Here is a 27,110-nt window from a genome sequence, read left to right on the forward strand (position 1 = left end):
TTTTGTATATAATGCAAAACTAGAGTCCTTAAACTTTATTTAGAAAAAATAAACATAACGTTGTGGTTAGGTTTCAGGATCTCTCCAGCTTTATTAAAATAAGGGACTTCTGTTTGTCAAAAGGTAGAAACAACGTTGGCACGGACAACAAAGTACAAAAATAGAACAGTTCAAATTCTCCCATCCCAGTTCACACATTCACACGTTGAGATTAAAGGGATAAATTAGTAAAAAGATTAAAAATCAGAATGTGTCAATCACACACAGTGCGACCCCTCAGTAACAAAAGAAGGGCTACAGAAGAGAAAAGCACATTTTCATGGACAATTTAAACATTGTTAATACTGTATCTACGCTGACATTCTTTAACACAGTGCTTACTTTCTAACAGTTTCTGCTCTTTGACTATGAAATGTGTCTGAATATTTTTATGGGAAACAAATGCCAATTTGAGAAGTATACAAATCTGACTGGTGATGAGTCCTAAATTACTTTCATTGACGTACACACCCAAGTATGTGGAGGGAAATGTTGCACCAAAAAGAAAATGGCAGGAGTATTCATTTTTCAATAGAGCATGGATTTAGAGACTTGACAGTCAACAGTGAAAAGACTGGCTGTAGAGGAGAATCAGGCAGCAGGGCAGTGTAACCTCTTTGGCTAAACATTTGTCAGAAAGTGATAAGGCAGTTAGTTCAGTCGCAGACAGCGTGGCTTCTAAAAGGTGAGACAGTGCAGCGATTGGACGGTGAGGGAGCGAAGCAGAAGACCGATCCTTTACTCCCGAGGATTTTGAGGAGCGTGTGCGTCTGCCAGCAGGTCGGGTCGGAGGCACTCAACGGGGCAATGGATATTCTGGAGGAAGAGTTGAAGACGTAAAGTCACTCGCATAGGTACAAACAATTCTGTATTTTCATTAGATTTGATCTTCATCGGTGTTCCAAGTGAGGACATTTGATATGCATGCAATGCTTTTTTATTAATTTTAAATAGACAAAAATAAAAAATATATTTTGAAAAATATTTTTGTATAATGCAGTTCAAATATACTTATTTTGTATGACAACTTGACAATCTTGGGACCACAAATGGTGTCAAGGGCCAATGAGAAATACAATTAAAAATAAATAAAACATGTTATATGAATTCCACTCACGCGTACTGTGTTTCCATATCTAACAGGCTGCAGCAGACTAGCATCGATCTCGCCACCTGGTCTGCGGCAGTTCTCGCATCGCCAGCCCTGATGAGACCAAACGTACACAAGCGTACATTTAAACATGCTTCGTATAACTCGCAGAGTGACCACAATTTAATAACAAGTCAATATAAGTATCACTGAACATCAGACCCAAAGTCAGGGAGGCTGATGTGTCCTTACCTGCTGTCCTCCAAAGCATGTGCAGGTGCAGATAGCACCCAGGTACTCCTTCTGCCACTGGTTCCCCACCTGGTAACTTTTGCCATCATCGTAGCACACTGAATCATCTGTGTGAGTGTACATACGCATTAGAATTCACATGCAACTCCTCCACACCTTTTTGAGACAGTCGTAGAATATTTCTTTGGGTCTTAAGAGGCCTTACGTGGTTCACACTTGAACTCTCCTTTGCCATTTCCCAAGCAAGTGCAGCTCATCAAGTGACCATTTTCTGCACGGCGGTCCCACTTCTCTCCAATGCGATAGTTGTTGCCATTGTCATGGCACCACTCTAACGATGGACAAAATAAAAGTTAGAGAACCTAAGTTCAATATACTCTAATTCTAAATATGCTTATGTACCTCCAGGAAAACAATAGCCAAAAAAACTTACTAGATGAATCACATCTGAAGTGACCACTCCCCAGACCCAGGCACCTGCACCACAGCTTGAATCCTGTCTCAGACATCCTCTCCCATTCACCACCAACATCGTGGTATGTTGCAGTAAAGGCATCATAACATGAGTCCTTAGTGGAGGGCACTCCCTCTGGGACTGAAGAAAGATGGGTAGGGAAACGTATGACAAAAAAGCTCCTAGTTACTTGAAGATTGATTAGTCAGAGTAACTGCCTGCGCCCTTTTAAATGAACTCGTTTTGGGCCATGATGGTTTATATTTAGTTATTAATAATTATATTTTTCATCAGTATCATGACTCTTAGATCATAAACTAAAATACAAAAGCAAACGAAATTATGTGTGGCGACAATGTAGTTTTAATTGTACATCCGTGCTTCTCAGCTAATATAATAATTACTTATGATCAACTTATTACTAATTTTGATTTAGCTTTTAGCAAGCCAACTGAGAAAATCCTATGGTACATCAAATGTGCCAATTATAAATTTGATTAGATGCAGCTAGTGTCTACCCTTCTGTGTAAAAGTGTAGAGTAGTAGCGGTCACTTCCAATCACTGAGATTAGTTTAGAATTTTGAAACAACGGCCCGGTTTCAAATGATGGGTTGTTGCCAGCACAACTGGAATTATTTAGTGAATAAAAACTATTCCTGTTAGAGAAGAGAAACTCATGCCCCTGTTGTTGAACTGATGGAGCTGTGTTTTGAAATGTACACTATACTACATTAGTAAAGATTACACGTAAAAGGAAGATCTGAGTTCACAGGGAAAATCAGGAATTTATGTCCAATTTAAAACTTCTGAGGTAAGTAAAGGCCCTTCATTAATTAGCAGGAGTTGCTTGTCACTGAAGATGGACTTAGTTTTAGCCCAGTTTAGACACAGTAGTTTCTGTAGCTTACTTGTGTTTCCAGCAGTGACGACCTGCTCCAGTATCTTGTGTTTGAGCGCCCCCATCAGAGCCTCCACCAACACATTATAGTTTGCGCCGGGGGTGAGTCCTATCAGGGTAGCAGTGGTTGCTGTGCCTGGCAGGCGGAACTGGACAGGTAGAGAGAGAGAGAGACAAGGTTTGTCCATATGAAATAAAGAGATTTCATCTAATATGACAGCACGGTAGGCTGACCTGGAAACCACGGCCCTTGTCTCTTACCTGGAACATCTTCTCCTCTAAGTGTGTGAGGGGATGGCAGGACACCAGGTAGGCGCTGCTCTGCTTGTAAGGTTTCCAGGAGATTGTGGTCTGAGTTTGGGCCTCCTGAGGCAGCCCGGTCTCATTACCAAATGTGGAGCCGATGGGCACATTCAGCTTCAGGATGGGCAGTCTGCGGCCCTCTGCATCAGGAAGGGGCACAAAGACCAGGGGCTCACGGACTTGCCCATAGGGAGACTGTGGGTTGTTGTTGTTGTTGTACTCTGTGTATTCCACAGTCTGGCTCTGGCCACTACTCCCATCCGGGCCATTGTTGCCAACTACCTGGACTTTGTTGTCAAAGTCAGGCTCAGGCACATCCAGCCTATCATCAACACCTCCAGGGCGGTTGGGCAGAGGCAGAGGAAGCAAGGACTCTGATTCTGTGCGGGAGAGACGGGGTTAGGGAAGCAAGCAGGTTAGCTGAGGGGGCATGTAAAGCAGAGGTGCAGTAACATATCTCAGCCAACAGGAGGCGCCGCAGATACAGCATTGCTGAGGTACTACTTCACGGCAAAATGCAGTATTACAAACACACAAGATATTTTGAATGGCATTTCTGGAGGCATTCAAAATAAAAAGGGGTATTATTGTTTTAGGAGAACCAACGCTGATTGACTGCACAGTTTATTTCAAGGCCTCTGAGATGTTGCAGCAAAACATTTTGATTCAGCTAAGCAAATTAAAGCTGCATTTCAAACCCTTACATTTTACAGGATGTTTACCCATAAATAATTAGAATGTTCGCACGTTATTACATAATTCAAATGCATCACCTTCACCATCACATTTGTCCCTGTACAGTGCAGAAGTTTCAAAATACTCACGAGTCCTGATTTTGCCCACCAGAGGTGTGCTCCTCTGTGTGTTCTGGTAGGCGATGATCTTAATGATGTACTCTGTGGCTGGTCTCAGGCCTGAGGAGAGGAATAATTATCATATAGGGGAATTTGTAGGTTGCACCTGACTCATGTTTGTAAATGTAAGAGAATGATCTAATCAGAGGAGCCTGTGTGAAGCTTTTCCTAAATCTAAAACAACAAATTAAATCAAAATGGAAATTAAAAATAAACAAACATATGTATTATCTTACTGGCAAATATGCCCTATACAATATCTGCAGTGGCAATATTGTTTGTAGTGACAATGGGCCGGTTGACAAGCGCATACCAGATATGGTGGCGTAGTTTTGGCCGGAGTGGGGTCGTGGGGTGAGCTGTCGTGGTGCTCCTCCTGATTCCTCGTAGGTGACGTAGTATCCTGTGATGTGTGTGGCAGGCGGCTGCCACGTGAAGGAGATGGAGGTAGGGGTCAAAGATGTGAACAGGAGGTTGGTGGGAGCCTGGACCACTGGTTCAGCTATGAAGAAAAAAATCATGTTAGACCATCTTATTGCTTGTGTGTTTGTGTGCAGTTGTGGTATTAGTCCAGTGCTAGTAACAGCTGCATGTCATTTCAATTTGGTTCTTAAGACCGGACTTAAAAGAGTACTCCACCGATGTAGCAGTGCACTCTTATAACATTTTTGGAGGAGGGAAAGTTGAAAAAAAAATTTAAATGATGCAAAAAAAACAGAGATATCATCTTTTCTATTCCATAACTACTTTATCCTTGTCCAAGCCTGGCGCCTACATTACCCACAATGCAACTCGACAGCCGAGTGTTATGCTAGGAGCAGCTAATGTAGCCTCAATCAGAGATGAGGAGCTATCATGGTTTGCTAAACTCACTTCTTTCTAACTCCACAAACAGATTGTTTTTAATTACAATTTTGAAGTATTCAGCCCCAACTGACAAAGACTCAAGTGACATCACTTGAGGCAATTTATCAGATTCTGCGCAGCTACCTCTGGAGCCACAAAATAGGTGCATTTACTGTGGCTAGATTTAAATAAAGCATTGTGTAGCTTATTTATTTCCATCTCTCTCTCTCGTTGTCCCTTTACATTGCTTGTATTCACATAGCACTGTACATGATTACATTATGTACTGTATAATGATAGAGATTAAACACCAGCAACTACATATAGATCAACATATCTGGATATGGAAAAGATTTAAACTTAAGTTCACGTAATGAAATGTATTCACAAAAAGGCAGAGATCAGACTCAAGATTTGCATAGTACCTGTTTGTGTTGTGAGAGTAAATGGGGCGCTCTTTGTGTTGCCATTCAGAGTATACAGGTTAACAGAGTACCTGGTGCCCGGCTGCAGACCTTAGAAAAACATAACAATAAACAGTGAAATCACACTTCTAAAACTCACATCTATAAACTGTTTCCACCTTTGTAAAAGGTCTATTTGAGCAGAAAGGTGTGGTGTACCTGTCAGAGTGTAGGTGTTCGTTTCTCCTGGGATGTTTCTGCTGATGGTGGGGTGCGAGCCACCGAGGGGCCTGGCATCGATGAGGTAACCAGTGATGGTTTCCACCTTTGAGCGCCAGGTCAGTGTGATAGAAGAATCCTTCACATCAGAGATACGCACACGTCGAGGAGGACTTACATCTGCATTGAGGAAGAAAGAAAACAGACGTAAAACAGAGCAGTGGATAGTAACTGGTGGGGACTGGAAATGTATTAATTAATTTATGGTGCAGCCAGTTACCTTCCAGAGTGGTCGTCTCGCCCTCCAGCGGTCTGCTGGTCACAGAGTTCTTCAGAGCGTAGACGTATATCTGATAGGTGGTTGCCACCTACGATGCACAGACATACATACAGATATTTACTCACTGACGGACTATACATCCATGTAAATAACGAGACAAGAACGTTTGTTACCATGAGCCCTGGTACGACGACACGTGTGGTGTCCGGAGCAAGGTTCATCTCTTTGGCGGGGCCGTTGATGTTCTTGGGGTTGACGACCACGCGGTAGCCTGACAGGCGTGCATTGGGGGCTCGCCATGACACAGTGAAGGTGGAGGGACCGACCTCTGAGATCACCAGGCTGGTCGGAGCAGGGATCACTGAGGCAGCAAAAAAAACATTGAGAAATGAAGTCGGGGAACATAGAACACATCTATCACATTCCTGACTTCATTTATATGTATTTCTACCTGTGGCCTGGGTTCCCACCAACGGCGTGCTGGGTGTGCGGTCATGGAGGGCGATGACTTTAACGGTGTACTCTGTCCCGGGGCGAAGGCCTCTCAGCACCGCAGTGTCCTGGTCACCTCTGGGTGCAGGACGCAGCTCCATCTCGCTCTCCTCTGCGCTGGAGTACAGGACGCGGTATGATGTCACCGTGCCTTCTGGACTGTCCCAAGTAATGCGCATGGAGGTGGAATCGATTTCAGAGAAGGTCAGGTCCCTGGGACGGTCCATAGCTGCAGGAGAGGAGGAAGAATGTTGTTTATTTTATTTTTGATTAAAGTACATTTACTTCTAAATCTTAAAGAGACACTTCAGATTTATTTTGTCTCATTTGTTTGAGGTTGCTCCGGTAGCAATATTCAAGACTGAACTTTGGCTTAGGTGGCAGGACTCCTGGTCAGAGATCTGCTAATTAAAGATGTAATGCAGCACCTAAAACTGGAATAAAACTCAGATTTGCATTATCTGGTTCCAGTGAGACATGTCATAAAACTAGGCAACCCTAGAGGTTAGGCAATCATTATCTTCTTGGCTCTTAGCTTAACTCTTGGCTACGATAACTACTTTTATTTCATTTATTGTACAGGACCTATTGTTTTTTGTGTCTGTGTATGTAAATGTCTAACTTTTTTATAACATTTTATATCATTTGTATGCAGTATTTACTGTTGTGTTCTCTGAAATGCCAATAAACAGACATTAAAAAAGAGATCTGCCAATTAGCAGCCAGTTTGTGAATATGAACAGCAGCAAACTTTTGCTGTAAAGCATATTGAATTGTATTTGAATTGATAGATACTATAGTATATAATAAAAATTAACTTGAAATCATTTTGAGCCATTAACAGCATGCAAAATAGGAAGTATGAACCATCCAACCATCCTCTGAGCGCTCCACTGGAACTGTTTTGTCTACTAAACGAAAGTATATAACTACTGTTTGCATATCATGCCACATATACATACTGTATATCCAACACTGCATAGTAATACAGTGGCATTTGTCAACAAACAAACAAAACCAAAATAAATGTTTAAGAGGTGAATCAAGCGTCAGAATAAAATTGTATATACATGGCTTCCTCCAGGAGAAATCTAGCTGAGGAAAGTTTCCCCACCTTGATTAGGAAAACCAGGTTAACATGATGTTAAGAAATCACAAACATAAAGGAGAGGCCTGTGACACTGTTACTTAAGTTCATGTAAACCCACTGCGTAACGCTAACAGAGAGTAACTTGCATCACTTGTGCCAAAACAATGCTTAGCTGAAGAGTTAAACTAACCAGTGATAGCATTCTCCACCACGGGGGAAGAGGGTTGTCCATCATTGCCCAGGGCATAGACACTCACGACATACTCAACAGTGGGCATCAGACCAGTGAACGTCATTTCAGTCTGATCTGTAATAGAGGGGCAGAAAAGGAGCCAATGAGACGAGGATATCATTTTGGAAATAAATATTAGAATATAAAATTATGATTTCAGCCTGGTTCTGAATTTTTTTTTTCTTTTCACCAGCCTATCTTACCAGGTGCCACCACCTCAGAGTAGGAGGGTCCCAGGCCATTCTTAGGGACACTGGTGATTCTGTAGCCTCTGATTGGTCCCTGAGCAGGAGACCAGCGCACCGTGATGGCGTTGTCACTGACATCCGTCAGTTTCATTTGTGTGGGGGACTCAGTATCTAAAGGAGAGATGGACACATAACAAGCTTTAGATTCAGTTTACCCCTCAACATTTATTTTGTCCAGGGACAATTTTTTTTCACATTGCTGTACCAGTCTTGTGCGTGATGTAGACCGGGGTGTTTGAGGAAGGGCTGTCCCCTCTTCCAGTAACCGCGTAGACCGTGATGGTGTAGTCAGTACCGGGCTTCAGACCGGTGATGGTGGCGGTGGTCTGTGTGCCTGGGATTGTGAACTCTTGAGGAGTCTCACCACCTAGAAAGGGAGAGTGAAGAAGGGCTAGAGTGTTACACACCAAAAAATGGTTGAGGTTAAGAGGAAACTATGACTTAAAACACATGTACACACTTGTGCCTCCGTAGGTGATCCTGTAGTTCTTCACTGTGACAGAGGGGGCATCCCAGCGAATGGTGATGCTGGACGGGGTGGACGATGTTACCTCCAGGTCAGTGGGAGCATCGGAGACTGGAGAGGATTAGAAGAGGAGAGGAAAGAGGTGCATTAATATAAAAAAGAAATGCTACACAAACAAATGGTAAATTAATTATCATCAAGATTCAGCTGATTAGTGTCACTTAAGAAAAAGAGAGGTTATAGTAGAAACCAGTATAGAAACTCACTGGTGGCCTGTGTGCCAGTCAGAGGCTGACTCTCCTGATTATTGTTGACAGCATACACATATATCAGATACTCCGTCTCTGGCGTCAGTCCAGTCAAAGTGAAGTGGTTCCTGGATGGGGGCAGCCTCTCGTCTTTCGGCCGCCCGCCGCTCGTCTTCTGAAAGCGGAGGCGGTAGCCGGTAATGGCAGCAGTCGGAGCCACCCAGTGAATGGTGAAGGAGTTGGTGCGAATATCGGAGAAGTCCAAGCCAGTGGGGGAGTCAAGAGCTGCAGGTGGTGAAGGTGGACAGAGGTATAAGAGAAATATTTTTAATCACATGCAATGATAAAGGCAATTACAAAATTGCAGGGCAACACTATTATCCATTTTAAAAATTAGTATTATGTTGACTTGGGGCTGTCGTAATCCAGTGGCTCCCAAACCTTTTTAAAACAATGGCACCACTTCAGAGTGATTGTGTTTTAATGACAATAGCAGAACTGCCGCATAATTGCATATCTAAGAGAGGCTTTAATGCAGCGATTTGCTGATTTGATGTTTATTGCTTCTTTTGTCGGTTTTTATGTTAGAAAATAAAACAGTTAATGTAAATATTATTGCCTTTTATATGTGATGAAACATAAAAAATGTACAGTAAAAATGGACATGAACAAGTATTGCGGCACCCTTGCCACCCTTGTCATACTCACTTGTCCTCTGAGTCCCTGTGGCTGGTTCACTTACTCGCTCACCGTACACACACACAACACTGATACGGTACTCAGTGTTGGGCAGCAGGTCTATATGGAAATGGAGAAGTATAGTTAGAATGACCTCATGCACTGCAAAGAAAAACAACTAATTTGGACTTTAAATCCAGCTTTCTGTCAGACACTTTTAAACAGACACAAAATTTATGTCGTCTTACTCTCCAGCACGAAGGTATTGGTGGCTCCGCCAACATTAACCTCCTTGATGTCGTCGTCTGTGGCTACAGGGTGGTAACGGATGATAAACCGAGAGATGTCGCTTGGTGTGGCAACATTCGGGACTGTCCATGTCACCCTTATGTGGTCAGGACCCACCCCTTTAAACTGCAGGTTGGTGGGAGCTGGAATGGCTGTAAGAATGAGGGGTTAAAGGTTATAGCTAACACAGGAGAAACAAAGAGGTTAATTAAATAAAAGCAGATTTACAATGGCATAAGGAAAATATCATTAACGTGATTTCTAAAATGTACTGTAGTGTTTGAGTTTATCATGTGCTTCATCAATTCTCTCAGATCAAAACCCAAGCCCTTCCCACGGATGGATTGAAAGATTAAATCACCAGCTTGTGTTTGCTTTATGTGTGTGGTCGGCTCGCTTTCCCCATCCTCTGTAACAGTGAAGATACTGATGTCATAGTCCACGCCCGGCTCCAGACCACGAATCGTGTAATAACCAGCAGATGCCTCCACCATATCTTGAAAAATTGGCAAGTTCTCGCCTGATGTTACTACCATTATCCGGTAACCAGTAATGGTTAAATAGTTCAGAGGGATCCAGCGCAGGCCGATGGTGGTGTCAGTAATGTCGACAAAGTCAATGTGACTTGGTGTGGGGATTTCTGAAAGGGTTAGGCCAGGTGCAAAGCGCAAGTAAAATTAGAGAGACAGAAAGACCCAATAGCCATAATAATTACATTAGTTATACCAAAAACATTCATTTCATTCCCAATAAAGCAGTCAGAGATCTGAAGTGTAACAGTAGCCATGCTAGATAGAAATCATTACAAATTACTGAATTCACAATGTACTTTATAATTAAAGCAGTGATTTACAGTACTATTCTAGGCATGCTCAAAAAAAATTAATTCACCATCCCAATTAAAAAAAAAACATGACCGCCATGCATGGTACGCCAGCCATTGATCATGTTAGTAGTAAGTTATGATAATTAAAGCTGCATTAAACAGGGACTGGCCATTGAGTTGGTGGAGACCAAAACAGAGCTCAAAGAACCATAAGTATTACATTTCATTCTTAAATCTTCAAGTAGCAAATCAAAGAGATGAGAAAATGTCTCCTGAATGTGCAAGTAGGATTTTTTCTGCTAACCCATTAGCCACAAGAGCTTTAAAATGTGATCATGTCAGAGCTGTATGTCTGTCAAGTCGTTTTGAAGTCATTCTGCGCCCCCTAGTGGCCAAAAATCCATTAATGCAGCTTCATGAAGGCCTTAAAGCTTCTTCTTTTTTATTATTTTTTGGGCACTTTTAGGCCTTTATTTGACAGGACAGCTGAAGACATGCAGGGGAAGAGAAGGGGGGAATGACATGCAGCAAAGGGCCGCAGGTCAGAGTCGAACCTGGGCCAGCTGCGTCGAAGATTAAACCTCTATATAAAGGCGCCCGCTCTACCAACTGAGCCATCCGGGTGCTCAGCTTCTTTTTTTTTTAAAGCCAAATTCAAAAAGATGTATTCATATGGGAAATGTTCCATCATGAAAAGGAATACATTGTAAGGGTGTGAATAATTAAAATAATACTGTAATGACAGGAAGTAAAATGTTGGAGTTTGCTCCAGTTTGAATTCGACCCAGCCTTTTACAGCAAATTCTCTCTCTTTCTCCTCTCTAACATAGACACACTGGTCTTTTCTGTGGACCAAGTTGGGTGTTTGATGCCTATTAACTTCTGTGAATGCTTTCCTGGTGGCTCCTACCTGGTGTGACAATTGTGGACACAGGCGCACTTTCCAAATGACCCTTGTTAGTGAAGACGCTGATGTTGTACTCCGCTCCCAGATTCAGGCTCTCTAGCAAGCACTCGGTTTGATCAGGTCCGACTAACTCTTCCAGGGTGTTTCCCCGCTGGCCGTTGGTCGGCGTGCTTGTCACTCTGTAGCCTGTGATGTCTGAAGAGGGAGGGGGAACATGACAAATATGGAGGAGGTAATGTCAAGAGGTTCTCGCAATGTATGAGTCAAAAGGAAATACCGGGAAGAGACATTTGTCCTTGTGAAAAAAAAAATACCATTCAAGGGCTAGACTAGAGGCAGTGCGTGGGGAGCACAGTCAATATTTACCTGGTGTTTTGGAAGCTACCCAGTAGACAGTGAGAGCTCCTGTGACAGTGTTGGACTCAACTCGGAGGTCAGTGGGAGGAGACAGGGCTGCGAGGAGGGGAAAGCAGATAACATAAGCATGAGAAACTTAATTCAATGCAGCCGTTCTTAACTCATGCCAAATGGTTAGAACTGTGCTATGTGGGCTTACAGCAGTAAACAAATATTCTGGTGATCAGATATACAATTTTTATAGTGTTTTTTTTCTTTTCTTCAATAAAGTGAATTGGATACCCACAAGTGACAACATTGCGGGTGATGGGGTTTCCGCGGTTGCGTCCGCCAAACATGGGCTGAACGCTGTAGGTGTACTGAGTTCCAGGAATCAGACCGGGAATATCAATACGTCCAGAGTCAGAGGTCTCTTCTCTGGGAGACTCGCCCTCCTGGCTGGGGAGCACGGACAGCTGGGGAGAAGGAGGCAGACAGGCAGAGATCAGAGACCTAGAAAACACCATTAAAATATACCGCAGACATCTGCATTAAAGGATTTTATTGGCCACCTGGGGGCAGCGCAACAAGCTGCAAACACAACATTGACACACACCACCTTAAACAGTTGATGCTGTCACTATGAGTAACCCCTTTTCACATTACACATAGTGATTTGATTTGATCAAATATTGATAAGAACAGCTTTCATTTTGTTTGATTATGAACAGTTCTTCCTCTAGATGATTTACTTTTTGTTATGTAATGAGAAGATGCAGGTGTCTACCTTGTAGCTGAACCTGCGGACAGGTATCCAGCTGATGATGATAGACGTATCAGTGACCTCAGTGCTGAAAGCAGGAGCACTTCCCATCTGGGGACCTGGGAGAATGTCAGAATGAGGAAAAAATAAATTACATTTCCTTGCAAAAATGTATTCCACCCTCTGCAGATGTTGTGTTTCTCTTTATACTGACTGGTGGTGAAATATGTAGTGATGCCCTCGCTGAGATCATTGTCCAGCTCAGAGTGCATGGTGGCAGTGTACTGGGTGTCTGGACGTAAATTCCTCAAAGGGTACTGGGTGACCCTGCCAGGGATCCTCTTCTCGATGGGGCTGGAGCCCTCGATGCTCAGAAAGAGACGGTAGCCACTGACGATGGCGCGGGGAGCCTCCCAGATGACCAATGCACTGTCGGGGCCGATGTCAGTGAAACGCACATCGGTGGGCGAATCAGGTTCTGGAGGGGATAGAAAATATAATATGTGTAAGGAAGAAAATCTCTCATCTTGTGTCGTAATTGTAATCCCTCTGCGCCTAACTCGGGTTCTTATGTCCATTGATACTTACTGGTAGACTTTTCTCCCACAAGCGGCTTGCTTTCCACTCCCCCATTTATGGCGTAGATGTAGAAGCGGTACAGTGTGCCCGGCTGCAAGTGGGTAATGTCAGCATAGGCGTTGGGTGAGATGGGCAGCTGCAGGAGCCTCGTCTCAGAGCCGTCAGGACCAACGGGGGTGAAGTGCACCCTGTAAGCGGTCAGCTCGCTGGGTGGACCGGTCCAGGTGATGGCGATCTTCATATCTGAGACCTCGTAGAACTGCAGGTCTGTGGGTGCCGGGACCTCCTCTGTGGACAGAAAGTGGTAGATTGATTGACAAGGCGTACAGTCAGAATCTAGTCTCGACAACTAGTAACACTACGGAGCAATGTCTTTACGAGTCGTCGTCATTTTTGTTTGGAGAAAACCAAAAACTTTCTACCTTTTAATATGTGTGGATGTACTGTATTGTACAGAGCTAACTTAAAATGCTAAGTACAGTAAAACGCAATAAAAGATCTCAACAATTGGCACAGATAAAGCAGAAAATATGAGAGAATGCCAAACCAGACATGGGTTAAAAGAAATTCAGAGCCATTCTCACAGCATCTGGTTTTGTTTTTCGAGCATAATAAACTAGTACATTTTGCCCTGCCAGGCGCAAGGAGGAGAGAGTCAGAAATGGGAATCCAATTTAAGATATACCGTGGATTTATGAAGTGTCTGTGCCTCTGTGAGGGTGTGGGCTGTACATGCATGATTGCTTTCATAAGTATTTTAACTAAATCTGAACAGATCTCTGTTTCTGAGCCCACAGTGGATTAAATTAGAGGTCATTCAGGGGCCATGACGGACTGAGATGAAGATAAGAAGACATCACCATGGTATAGCTATAGCTGTAAAAGCATATTTGACAAGGCAATGTTTTGACGAGCTCAGTCTTTCCCAAACACTGAAAAGCCCCTTGCGAAGCTGCCTGGCCCTAAAAGGAATCTTCAGCTGCAAGTATAAATGTAATCGGCTCAGTGTTCACTTGCAGCCAAAAGACAAAAAATGATATAAGCAGAATGATTAACCATTTAAAGAATAGTATAACACATTGTGAATGTTTTAATGAAACAAAAAGACTGTTATTGGCTAAAGTTATGTTTTCATAAATTTCAGCTTCTTTATTAACTGAAAGATATCGTATCTGTTTAAAAATGTGCACCTGGATGAGGGGATCCGGCAGTGTTGACCTGTACAAACACAGGCTCACTCTCCTGGTCCTCCTCCACAGCGTAGATGCTGATGTTGTAAAGGAGCCCGGGGAGCAGGTCAGCCAGGGTCACTGAGGTCTCCGAGTCTGGCAGGTTCAGCTCAGTGCTGCTGCCTTCCAATGACGGCGTGTACACCACGCGGTAACCTGGCAGCACAAACAGAATAAAAATGAATCTTTATATCAAGAACTTACTAAGTTAAAATCACATATAAACACACATACTGTAACAAGTTCCTTACCAGTAATGGGAGCCTGAGGCCTGGACCAGCTGATTCGGATGGAGGACTCACCCACCTCATCGACTGCGTGCTGAGTAGGGGCGTCAGGAGCTGGTGGAAGGAAAAGAATAGAAATCAGTCACGTTGTATTTTGTGTAAAAATGTACGACATTTGCATAACCCTGATCACATGGTCATGACAAAGAGGAGGAGAGGGATTCTCCCACCTGTAGTCTGGGACGTAGTCAGAATGAGGTTTGGCTGTCCCTGATGTGGGAGCTCGTAGACGTTGACGTTGTATCTGCGTCCTGGCAGGAGGTCCGCGATAGTGACAGAGTTGGCTGTGCGAGGAACATCTGGAGAAGCCGATAAAAAGATCGTTAATACACATACCAGTATATCCGTTTTATATATTTATTACAGAATGATTATGCCATGGCAGCTACAGTATGTCTTTTTTCTTTTTTTCATTATGGGCAATGTTGCACATCAGTAAGGAGCTGCTCAATGACACCACTGGATTTATTTTTAAAATGTTGCATCAATGTGATGAAGTACATTGACTCGCCAGGTATTTCATTGGCCTGATTAGCCAACAATGGAAAGACTTGTTGGTTATTTTTTTAGAAAATGTACTATATGACAATATTTATTTACGAACAAATGCTAAATATCACTGCAACACAACCAAAGGAGTTCATTTATGGAACAGCTGCAGTGAAGAGAGGAAATCATGTACAACAATGAGCAATTTTAAGAGACTATTTAAAATGAATATATTGAATGGATACGAAAAGGACTCGAGGTGATAGTATTGTATACTGTCTGTATGGTTCCTGGGCTTATATAGTCTAGTTCGGATGGGTTATTATTCGGTTTGATATAGATAGATGGAAATGAAGAAAATAGATGGAAAAGAAAAAAAAAGGTGTAAATGTGTGTGTATGTATGTATGCATCTGTGTCTATGTGTATGCATGTGTTTATGTGAGTGTAGGTAGGTAGATACACAGTACATGTATGTGTATGTAAACATGTATAAATAAGTGAAGCATCAAATTGTTTTGTATTTAACTAAAGGATAAAAATAGAAAAAGGGGGTAGGACCAGAAAATAATTTTTTTTTAACTTCTTCCTACTCCTTTTTGAACATGGGAATTTGAATCACTTACAATAATGTTGGAAGATTGTGCTGAGATGCACATGTTCTTATTTATCGGTTGTTTTAATTTTATTATATATAATAAAAAATATATGTATATTTGTACATGTTCAAACTACAAACTAAACTAAACTAAAATGTATCAATACCTTGACATAAAATGGACAGATGCCATGACAGAGGATTTAATCCGTATCGCCTACTCATATTGGAATTTATGTTGATCACATTTAACCTGAGATACATCATTTAGAACCTCAACAGAAAATCTATACAATTAATCAATGCATTCAATTATTTGCATGTGACTTTACGGAGGTATGGAGGCTCTCACCCAGGACTTTTGATTTGGCCCCTTCCTCGCTGAGCTCATACTCCACCCTGAAGCCAGAAATGGTAGCAGAGGCTGATGTCCAGGACACAACAAAGCTGTTTGAGGTGATTTCTGTCACCGACTCAGAAGTGTCCACCTGTGGAGCAAGTTGGGTTGTCTCTCCCTCTGTTGTTTCCACTTGAGAGATAAAGGGATATAACGTTCCTGTAAAACATCTATTTAGATTTGTGGCATTGAGGAAATGTTACTGCTCAAGTCTACTCACAGGAACCATGGATAGTGGTGAAATCGAAGCGTGTGACCTCGCGACGTCCGTAGCGCAGGATGCTGATCAGCTGGCCCTCGTAGGTGATGCCTGGACGCAGCCCACTGATGGTGTAGGAGTTGAGGTGGCCGGGGACAGTGACCTCCCTCCAGGGCGCATGGCTATTTTTCTACCAGTAGGGGTGAAAAGATAAAAAAGTTAATAGGTTATAGGTCAAGTTTTTATGACAAAAAGCTTACATTGAAGAGTGTGCAAGCATACAAAATGGACAAGCATACTTAAAGTGCTCAGAAAAGGAAAACTCCATCTGCTGATGAAGAGCATGCTATATGATTAAAAGCTCCAGAACGGCTACTAAATGGACCTCGTGGTGAGATTGTTTTCTCAACTGGATAATCTGATTTCTAAACTCTTGGTGCCAGAAATAAATCTTAAAAGTAATGAACAATTTTGACAGCACAGACATGATATGGAGTTAAATACAAATATGTGAACATTTCAGAGAATTTACTGGAATCATTAATTAATTCAGAAAATTAAGACTTTGCATGGTCTAAGTATATTTTGGACTGGACTCTCGACTGGCTCAGACCTGTTTACTCCACAACCCCCCGCAAAAAGGGGGCACCTGTTTACTGCCACACCCCCCCTTTGGGTTTTTCAAAAAAAATTTCCCCCAGGGGGCCCGGGGGGTTTTTTTTTTTTTTTTTTTCCCCCAAACCCCCAAACCCCTTCAGAGAATGTGTTTGACTTTAACTAAAGCTTCATAAACATTTCAACCAGCTTGTCAGTCTTTGAGGTCTTCAAAGAAAAAAAAGATGTGTGAGAAAAGAAATCACAGGATGGGGAATATTTTCCTTGGAGTCCAATGTGTTTGTGCATGCAGACTGTAAATGGGAGTTCATGTACCCTCTAATCGCCTTGTTTGTCCATGCTCAAACTTCAGTTAACATTACCAAAAGCGCTTGACTGTTTGCTTACCTTTACTAATGCTAGTGGTCAGCAAATTTAAAACAACCTTTAACAGACAAAAAAGAGCTCATTTGCGTTTACAAAGGCAATTTATAACCTGAACCAAAAGGGTGACTTACAATTCTCCATTTGAGGATGTACTGGGTAATTTGAACAGATGAAGGAGGGTTCCACTGAATGGGGTGGGAGTCTGGCTGTTTTCCTGCCTCTGTGATGATCACCTGGACAGGTCTGTGGCCATCTGAGGAGTTAGAGCAGTGGGTGTAGGAAAAGATTTAGGGGAAGACATCAGGAGAGAGAAGGAGAGACACAGAACAAAGCTGCTATTAGCGATGAGAAAAAGACTCACACGTTGTCAAAAACATTTAACAGTGTTACCTGTAGAGAGTGTGGGTGAAAGTTGGCTACTTTTTGGCTAGGCTCTGTCAGACAGATTTATCGTTTTGGGACAGAACCAAACCACCAGACGGTGCGAAACCAGCTCATACACCCGCTGACATCTTAGAGTCTGACATAACACCAGAGTACTATATTCATCCCAGTTTATCGAGCTAACATATAGCTTTACAATCCATGCTCTGCACACACCATTGATCACGGTAAGATAAATGTTGCAACAGTAAGTGGTTAGGTCAATGTTTCATTAGGGACACACAATGTGCTGCAGTACAAAGTACCACATTAAGCAACTTTTACCCAACAAGAAAGAGCTATTGGCAGGAAGTATGTATAAGCGTCTCCCTCCCAGCCCAGCATCCCTTTCCCCTCAGCAGGTCAGCACAACAACACCAGGCGGGGGAAGGAAAAACCTCTCCAACTACAAAGACCAAGGCGAAGACAGGGGCGATGTGATTGGCAAGCACTTCTCCATTTGCCAGACTTCAAAGTCGAGAAAAACGACAAACCCCCGCTTACCTCCACTAACCTGGCAAGTGAACTTTTTATTCCAGTGACGTGTGATGGAAGGTTAGGGGTAGGTGAGAGGAAGGAGGTCAATAACGTAGGAGGGTTAAATAAGTAAAGCAAACACACATTAAGCACACACAGCTGTCTGACTCGGTGGGAAAAGCTGCAGGAAAGGACTAAGAGGCATTGGGGGAATTAACACTTCCCAAGTAATTAATACAAATAAATAATCCTATTTAATAATATGCATGTTATCTTGTGCAAGGGTTTAGGGATTTAAATCTCTCATCCTATGGTTCAGCCTCAGACAAGGCAAAGTTATCACAATTATATCGAATGGATTGTCCACTCCACAAATTTGAAAATTATGCTGAAATCTGATTCCTATATTTATTATTTATTCCTATATTTGTTTGCATTTTAGCAAATTTGCACCATGAAAGGTCATGCCGAATCCCCAAATGTGACCAATTAGTTATTTGCGGTTCCTGGTTGGACTGGCTAACTTCCTGTTATCACCGGATTAATTTGATTCTGATCATTCTGAAGCAAACTTCCAAATGCAGAAAACTTCCAAACTTTCTATGAGGATTTATGAACGTTTATCGTAATGGACATCACATGAAAGTCTATATCGCAATATATGTGTATCATGTCTGTGAATTATGACTGATGACTATGAATACAATCAATCAATAAGTGATGTGTGTGATGAATAAACTTAAACCACCATATTCAAATATTGACCACAAGGACTCTACAGAAACTGATCTGTAAACCAACTGAAGTGGATAGCAGTTTTCAACTGAAGATTATTTTTCCCTACCTTGGTAGGTCTGCTGAGGTTCACATCTCAACTCTCCAATGCCGTTGCCATAGCAATAACAGCGGTAGTGGACGCCATGGATGACTTTCTCCCATGTGTCTCCAATCTGATAGAACGCCCTGGTTTGTGGCTCCTGACACTGATCTATTTGCAGAAAACAGACGCAAACAAAAGAGATTGGATGGGACAGAGAAGGGTGGGGTTGTAAATTTCAGATGAAAAGTGCATTAGTATTTGAATCCCCCCACAGCTGAGCTAATGAGCCATGAACGCACCAGTAGCGTCACACTTCCAGCGCCCACGTCCCTGTCCAAAGCAGGTGCAGTTCATCATGTAGCCCTCGTCGTGGCGCTTGGTAAATTCCTGGTTTACTTCATAGGACAAGCCATCGACAACACACTGATCTGGACATGTTAAAAAAAATGTATTAATAATAAGGAGTGAATTCAACATAAAACCTTTATGCTTCAAGACAACTTAAACCGTTTTGTTTTAAATCCAAATGGAGTTAGCTCTCTGACCTCGCAGCTGTGAGTGAGCAACACAGCTCCACTCCCCACGGCCGTTGCCCAGACATGTGCACTCCATCATATGACCCAGGACATCATGGCGTTTGTCCCACTTGTCGCCTACACGGTGCATCACTCCTTCACTGGTGGTACATAACTCCTCATGGGCTTTATAAAGAAAGAAAGGAAAATAAATAAATAAAAACAAACAGTACTAAGTTTGTTCTCCTTGCTCCATTTAGCACAGTGGCATGACTCTACATGAGATGAAATGCTGTAAATGTAAGAGCCTTGACAGAGTCATTACTCTCCCATGAACATAAACCCCAATTAGTTCCCAACTGTCTACAAGTGAGTCATGCAACCAAATCGTCATTAGCATCTGTGACAACAAGATGAGATAAAGACCAAAGCATTTAGTGTAATTACATCATCTACAAAGAAAATATATCTATAGCATATTAGTTAAGCATTTGAATAACTTTCATCTTTCGCTTTTTTGTTCTGTAGGTTCAGGTAGACGGATTGTTTAACCTTTTAAACAGAGCCGGGCTAGCGGTTTCCCCCGTGTCCAGTCTTTATGCTAAGCTAAGCTAAGTCTCCTAGCTGTAGCTTCATATTTATCGTACAGATATGACAGTGGTATCGATCTTCTCATCTAACTCGCAGCAGGAAAATGAATATGTGAATTTTCCAAAAATGTCAAACTATTCCTTTAAACACATCTGTTTACACTAACATTATGAAGATTTCATATTGTGAAGGTAATTTGGAAACCCTTTAGAACTTTCTCTAGAATTAAAAAATACTAAAATTACTAAAATGTAGGTGACACTTTTACACAAAGCCACTTAATACGTGCATTCAACCATTAAGATATCAAAAAACATTGCAGGAAGTGATGCAACTATATACAGTTCATCAAATGAGCAAAACTGCTTCATATGCTACATTTTAGAAACAATAGATAAAGAAAGGTTTTTGTTTTTTGGATTTGTTTTTTCTTTCATCTCTTCAATTACTTACAATTACTACTACTTACTACTTTAAAGGAGAAATCCGGCCGATTTTGACCTGAATCTTGATCGCTAGATGTCACGAGTACTGTTGATAGGAGAAAAAAAACGACCAAAATCGGTGCTAGCAAACTGGAGTTGCTGCAGCTAATGGCCAGAGCTCCCAGTTAGCTAAAATGCCAGTTGTGGGGGCATGTTCTATGTAGTCGTTTTTTTTTCCTATCGACAGTACTCGGTGACATCTAGCGATCAAGATTCAGAAAAAAATTTGAGATGGTCCGATTCCATTTTTTGCTTCCCGATACCGATTCTGATACCTGAACTTGCGTATCGGCCGATACCGAGTACCGATCCGATACCAGTGTGTCATATATTTTATTATGTTTTGACAACTCTATACTACTATCCCTGTATGGATGTGATATTGTTTCTATCTTTGTTGTCGGTCTGGCTCAGGTTAAACTCTTTGTGAAACATGAACAAACACAAACAATGAATGCTACAGAACTTTCTTTTATTATCCAGTTTGACAGTCAGTTAGAACGGAAAAAGAACATAAATAAACTACTTTAACATAGATTTTCTTTAGGGCTTTATTACATGGTATCGGATTGGTGCATAAACTCCAGTACTTCCCAATACCGATACTAGCATTTTAGGCAGTATCGGAACCGGTACCGATACTGGTATCAGAACATCTCTAGTAAAAATCGGCTGGATTTGTCCTTTAACTGTTAAGTTTCAATGTAAATGCATGGTGTAGAACAAAGAAAGCAGCACACACACACACTTACCAGCCATGGGGCAAAATCCAAAGCGCTGCTCTGTCTCGTAGTCGTGGGTGGTGCCACACCACCTCATGCCATCACGGCGCCCGTCAGAGGTGCAGTCGGTGTAGTTGCGGCCACCGTAGAGGAAGGGGAAGTGGCAAAGGGCGCCGTTGGAGTTTCCACCTCGTGTTGCCACAATGGCTGGAATAGAGACAGAGACACTGTTTATATCACCATGCCACCATGTTATGTCTTCTTAAGAGTTTAGGGACTGTGATAGATTTGCCAATATTTGCACAAATCTTCTGTATCTTAAAAAAAATGTTGATGCCAAAATTCACAAATATCCAAGAATCCCAGAGAGGGAATTCTTGATGCGTGTAAAATGAAATAACATCAAAACACAAATGACCAAGTAAATTATGAAATTGTTAAATAACATTCCATGGCAGGTTGTTGACTATTTAGAGGTAAGATATTGAGAGGGAATCTTTAATAAATTGGCGGTGGATGACATTGATGGTCAAAAGGCTTGATTTAATAAAAGGTCAACACCAGCCCGATATATCCACAAAACCAACAAGCCAATGAAGTGGTAAAGCCCAGGATTACATCACTGTGCCCGAGTCTCACCATTCTTCTCAGTACAGAAAGAGTACTGCTGGTCTTTCTCATAGTCTGCAGATGTAGAGCACCAGAGCTGGCCGTCTGGGCGTCCGTCTGAGGTGCAGGAGTAGTAGGTCTTTCCCATGAAGACGAACGGGAATGCACATGGCTGGTCGTCAGAGTTGCCACCATACGTCTGCTTCCTGGCCTCTGCACAGAGGAGAGGAGAGGGAGGAACAAGACAGTGGTAATTATAGCGGAGACAAAGCAATGTGCATCTTTTAATGGTGATTATTTGAGTCTTGTTACATGTTACTTATTTCATGTCAAGGAAACCCAATTAGAAACATAACAGACCATAGAGTTCATCATCATAATTCCTCTTTTCTTCACAGAGACCCCAGCCAGTGTTTCCTCTATGTTGATTTGACTGTGGCGGCCCCCCACAGCAACATTTCAGCCACCCATGGTATCAAAAATAGGGCTGCATTGTTAGAGTGCATGTCGGAGAACGTTTGTATTTTAGGTGCATTATTTACATGCTGAAGTAGTTACACTGCATTAAGATAATGTAATTAATAGTGGGTTTATTTTTATTTGCTACAGAATGCTTAGCCTATATGTCAAGATCAAAGTTGGCCTATATCATAACTCAAAAAATACAGTTCAATCACAACTGAAAATATGCCTCATTGTGTGTGTGTGTGTGTGTGTGTGTGTGTGTGTGTGTGTGTGTGTGTGTGTGTGTGTGTGTGTGTGTGTGTGTGTGTGTGTGTGTGTGTGTGTGTGAATAGAAGTGAATAAATATTGTTTGTGTTGCAGCAAAGTGTCAGTTCCGTTTCATGGGGGGTGGGGGGGGATGTGTTCGGACCTGCCCCCACTGCTAAAAAGAAATCCTAAAGGAAACACTGGCATCTTTTACTCACCCCACTCCTGACAGCTGACTCCGTTGCCCAGACAGGTACAGAGCATCTGCGTGCTGCCCTGGCTTCTGAACCAGCGCTGCCCGTCGTAGTAGGTTGCTCCAGAGTCCGAGCGGCACGTCCCCTCGACGGGGGGCTCGACCAGCTGCAGAGAATGTGTGGGGGTCAACACGACAGCACCTGCGGCTGTACGCCATCAAACAGATTGAAAGAATGACGAATGTCAGAGAAGATCAGAGTAAAGTTTGTGCAAAATGTAACTTGAGCAGGAGGTCTCACTTCGGCCTGCGTTGTGTCTCTCGCACTTCCACTCCCCACGCCCGTTTCCTAAGCACTGACACTGCTGGATGTGTCCACTTGTGTCCGTCTTTGTCCACGTGTTTCCGATACGGTAGGACTTCCTGAGGTCCTGGTCGTTGCAGCGGTCTGGTTGGAGAACAACAGTGGTCAGCAGCTGCTACTGAAGTATGCAAAAGTGTGTGTTCATGTGTGCGTTGTTAAATACTCTTCTTACTTCTTGAGGTGCATGTGATGCGTCCGTTCCCCTCTCCCAGACAGGTGCAGTCCAGCATCATCCAGCCTTGGTACGGTCTCTCCCACGTCTCCCCCACGACGTACGATGATGCAGCGTTGTTGTCGTAGCAACGCTCAGCTGCACAGAAAACGCCGAAGATTTATTGCGTGCAGTTTATACATATTTAAGAGCTGGCTCGAAATTACAGCGAGTAGGCTAAATCCCCTAGAAATTTCCAGGTGAAATAAACCAAGTGAAAATCAATAGATGTGGCGTAACATGGGCAAAGAGGAGCGCCGTGTTCTTTCACACACGTACCGTGTCTGTCTGGATTGTTGTCAAATATGTCAAATATTTACAATGCTATCAAACACGGTCTTGCTTCTGAGAAATCGGAAATGTCTGTTAAGTGTGTGTGTGTGCGTGTGTGTGTGTGTGTGTGTGTGCGTGTGCGTGTGTGTGTCGATATTTCACGTGTATCTGCATTCCAGAGTTCATATGGAAAGTTTTGACCACTTAGTTTCCCCGCAAGTTTAAATTCATGAGGTAACTGTAGCCTACTCACCCACAGGTTTGCAGGTCCATTCTCCTTTGCCATTTCCAAGACACATACACTCTAGCATGTAGTCAGCGGACTCATGAGGCCTTTGCCAAGTGTCCCCGATTTTATAAGACATCCCACCTTCATGGCAACGATCTGTGAAGGACAAAATGTACTATGTTGCATTGGCTTACAACATATGTCCTTAGTAGGCTATGCACTATGGCACATCAATCATTCAGATGTCATTACTATTTAAGTAAAACATTTACAACATCCTGAGGTGATGCTGTATGTTTCCAGTGAATGAAAGAAGTAGGGAACATAAGTAAAATAACCTACTAAGACGTGTCACGAAATGTCAAGAAAAGTACACTGTGTGACAATCTAAAAATAAAATAAAAATTTAATAATAATAATTTTTATTAAAAACCACTAATATTGGTTTATTTTTTTTAACTATTTTTCCACGCTTCATACTGATTTTTGAAGTGCAGGCAGTTCAATATTCAGGTTACTCACTTGCAATGGTACAGCTGATCTTGGCTCGACCAGAACCAATACATGTGCAGTCCCACATCATCCCGTCCTTTGGTCTCTCGTAGGTTTCACCAACACGGTATGACCGGTCATTGTACTTATCATAACAGGACTCCTCCGCTGAGGAATAAAACAGAGGGAACCCTAAAGGTTAAGAGTTTGTATTGCTGCGTAAAGACGCACTGACGATTTAACAAGTGGATATCTCAATATGTTCCAACTTTTTTAAGTAACTTTACTTGTTGGTATTGACGCAAACGTTCTGAAACAAGTGATTGGTGGAGGCAACTACTCCAAACCCAAAGTTTCCACTCGCATCCAGATGTGGAAAGTGAGCCTGAGAAGAACAGGTCTGCTAAGAGATTTCTGTTACAAACCGGTTCTCTTACTGACCTTCAGGTTGACTTTTACATTTGATGCCTGCTGCTCCATTGCAGATGCACAACAGTGTACTACCACCAAGGTAGGGTTTCTCCCACTGCTCGTTATGTCTGTATGAGCGACCGTTGTCCTCACAGCCGACTAGAAATCATAGGAATATATGTCCCACAAAGATTATTATGGGGAATCAAGTTAATGCAAAATAAAAGCATTAGGTATGACAAAAGCTACTGCAAAGTCATTACATTTTAAACAACATACACTAATGCAGGAGGAACATCTTTGACTTTTCATGCATTAAGGAGAGTTAATTAACTCAAGAACACTTGATGATTATAATGGAAGTCCTTGTACCAACCTGGAGTAACGGCCTCTGCGTCATGGAGGACAGGATACACCTGGTACTGGCCACTTTGTCTTTTGCCCTTCCTTGGCAAACCGTGGACTGCGCTGCTTACGCACAGCGCAAGCAGTAACCCTGTCAGTGGGCCACCAGTCATTTTGTTAAAAAAAAAATAATAATAATGAATGATTTCAGGGTAAAGTAGAAAAAAGACTAGTTAACAAAGCACGTTATACAGAAGAAGCGAGTGCAGAGCTAAAGTTCAGCTTGGAGAGATCTAAATATCTGTTACTCTCTGCTCCAAGCTGCCACTTCGCAGCTGGTGCACCAGACCGAGGAGACGGGAGCGCGCTGCTTTTATACCCGGACACCCCGCCGCAGCCTACTGAAGGGGAGGGCTTTAACTGGAGCTTTGGATGACCCGCCCGGGTGTGAGCAATACTGACACTCGACACTTCACTTTCAATAAGCCACAAGACAAGAAAAAAACATAAAGTTATAATAAAGATTAATGACCATCTGAAGTCTGTTTGTTTCAGAGATGAAATCAGAAATCAGATCAGGGGAGAGGGCACCAGGATTTTGGATACTTGCTGGAGAGATGTAATGCAGAGAATAACAAACCACCATAATTATAAACCACCATAAAGTAACCTACACTACAGCTCGCTAAAAACAAAATTAAGTCCTAGACACACACAATATATTAAGAAATAGTGATGTTATCATAGCCTATTCTTTTCTGGGGCTCTTTGTGATTCATTTTTAGCATAGTAAACGTTGCAATGTGCATACGAAAACATTGTAACTCTCATACAGTGCCATTAAAGTGCCAAAACAAAAAGGAGCAAGACGCATTTCCAAAACACCTCAAATTACATTTTTATTGATATACACTGATTACATACTGTATAAAGCTAATTTGGGTAAATGTGCTTTACAATTGAATTTTAGCTTAATAACATTTAAAATTTGTAAAATATTCACATTCAACATGCTATTTTTTATGACGGCACCTTTGCATTTAATGGATAAATCCAGAAATGTAATGCAACATTTTATACGCTTTACCATGTTATTACACAACATATAGTATTGTTTTGAAATCTTGGGATCTTATAGAATAGGAAAGAAGCTGTGGTTGGACTGTCCACACATAGCATATGTGATAGTCATAGTTATGTACCCACCAAAGGCCTGTGGGTCTAATTTGTGGGAAGTTAATGCCTCTACCAAGAAAGGAAATGTTTTTAAAAACAATGTGCAAAAGGGGGAAAGCATAAAAAAAAAAACTGACCACAGCACGCTGCCTTGGTCGTGTGCAGGAGCTGCTGGTTCCACTAAAACTCATAGTTCTGATCTGGAGAGCTGCTACTGTGTGTGAGACTGCAATGTAACAATTCCTGTCACAGGGCTTATGGGTCGTAACTGAGGTCTAAAATATGAAACAGCTGGTTTTGGGGAAACAGAAGGAAGAAAACAGCAAAACACTATCCTTTTTTATTTATCCATTTTTAAAGTGCAACTGAGTCACCAATCTCCCCCGTGTGGAAAAAGCCTCCACATACTTTCCACGTTTGAAACAGAACCAAACTGTGGAGGATCAAAACACAGGGCCGTCTCAAGCTGCTGCAGAATCTTACTTTAGAAAGTGTAATTTCCATATTCACTGATGTTATACAACACATTTTCCCTGAATTGTTCACTTATGTTGTATCTGGGAGGAACCGGTGTAAAAGAACGTATAAATATTTGCGAACAAAAGAGACATTCAGTTCCTACTAGAATGGTGTATTTGGGGTATGACTGAATTTCCTGGGCTGTTTGGTCTCACTGTGAGATTTATGAGCTGTCTCTGTCGAGGGCTCTGGAAAGCTGTCTGGTTTATATCAAAGTGATTCAACTCACCTCTTCTTCTTTATCTGTCTCTGCTTTCCAGACATCCATAATTCAACAGAGATTGATCCCCACTCTGGTTGTTTCACAGTGATTTTTTTTGTTGACCCTAAGTGTGAGTGATTCGTATTTAGGAGATTAGTTTAGTGAAAACCTGATCTGATCTGGACCTGAATCTGGAACTGGCATTGCTGCAGAGAATTTTCTAAAATGAGTTAAATAATCCATTGAAATTAACACATTTACTTATTGCTGTCACAGTTGCATTGCATCTGCATGGGAATGAAGTTGTAAGCTATAGGTTGATTTGGAAAGTCTGCAGTGTATGTGTCTTTGACAAAAATAAAAGCATACA

General features: G+C 42.2%; 1 protein-coding gene across 2 annotated transcripts; it reads right to left on the bottom strand.

The window, feature by feature from the left end:
• Positions 1 to 66: 66 nt before the first annotated feature.
• On the bottom strand, positions 67 to 25,182 carry fn1b (fibronectin 1b). 2 transcript variants are annotated; one of them, XM_039794305.1, is made up of 46 exons: positions 24,875 to 25,182; positions 24,529 to 24,657; positions 24,118 to 24,255; positions 23,620 to 23,751; positions 23,055 to 23,192; positions 22,820 to 22,966; positions 22,544 to 22,726; positions 21,645 to 21,827; positions 21,036 to 21,212; positions 19,238 to 19,393; positions 18,992 to 19,120; positions 18,717 to 18,860; positions 17,104 to 17,225; positions 16,013 to 16,181; positions 15,748 to 15,924; positions 14,480 to 14,608; positions 14,274 to 14,363; positions 13,984 to 14,178; positions 12,803 to 13,081; positions 12,429 to 12,692; positions 12,239 to 12,333; positions 11,759 to 11,927; positions 11,482 to 11,568; positions 11,119 to 11,310; positions 9,744 to 10,022; positions 9,343 to 9,534; positions 9,125 to 9,214; positions 8,435 to 8,701; positions 8,163 to 8,279; positions 7,908 to 8,069; positions 7,658 to 7,813; positions 7,413 to 7,529; positions 6,092 to 6,361; positions 5,814 to 6,001; positions 5,641 to 5,728; positions 5,361 to 5,540; positions 5,163 to 5,252; positions 4,205 to 4,393; positions 3,862 to 3,951; positions 2,996 to 3,417; positions 2,745 to 2,883; positions 1,815 to 1,976; positions 1,587 to 1,712; positions 1,382 to 1,488; positions 1,157 to 1,243; positions 67 to 855 (listed from the first exon to the last, which is right to left on the bottom strand). In XM_039794305.1, exons 1-46 carry the CDS (start codon positions 25,014 to 25,016, stop codon positions 778 to 780), a joined length of 7,362 nt encoding a protein of 2,453 aa, XP_039650239.1. In that variant the 5' UTR covers positions 25,017 to 25,182; the 3' UTR covers positions 67 to 777. The 2 variants fall into 2 exon arrangements, with proteins under 2 accessions (XP_039650239.1, XP_039650240.1); XM_039794306.1 differs by lacking the exon at positions 9,744 to 10,022.
• Positions 25,183 to 27,110: the final 1,928 nt, after the last annotated feature.

Source organism: Perca fluviatilis, chromosome 3 (genome assembly GCF_010015445.1).
Source record: "Perca fluviatilis chromosome 3, GENO_Pfluv_1.0, whole genome shotgun sequence".
Lineage (NCBI taxonomy): Eukaryota > Metazoa > Chordata > Actinopteri > Perciformes > Percidae > Perca > Perca fluviatilis.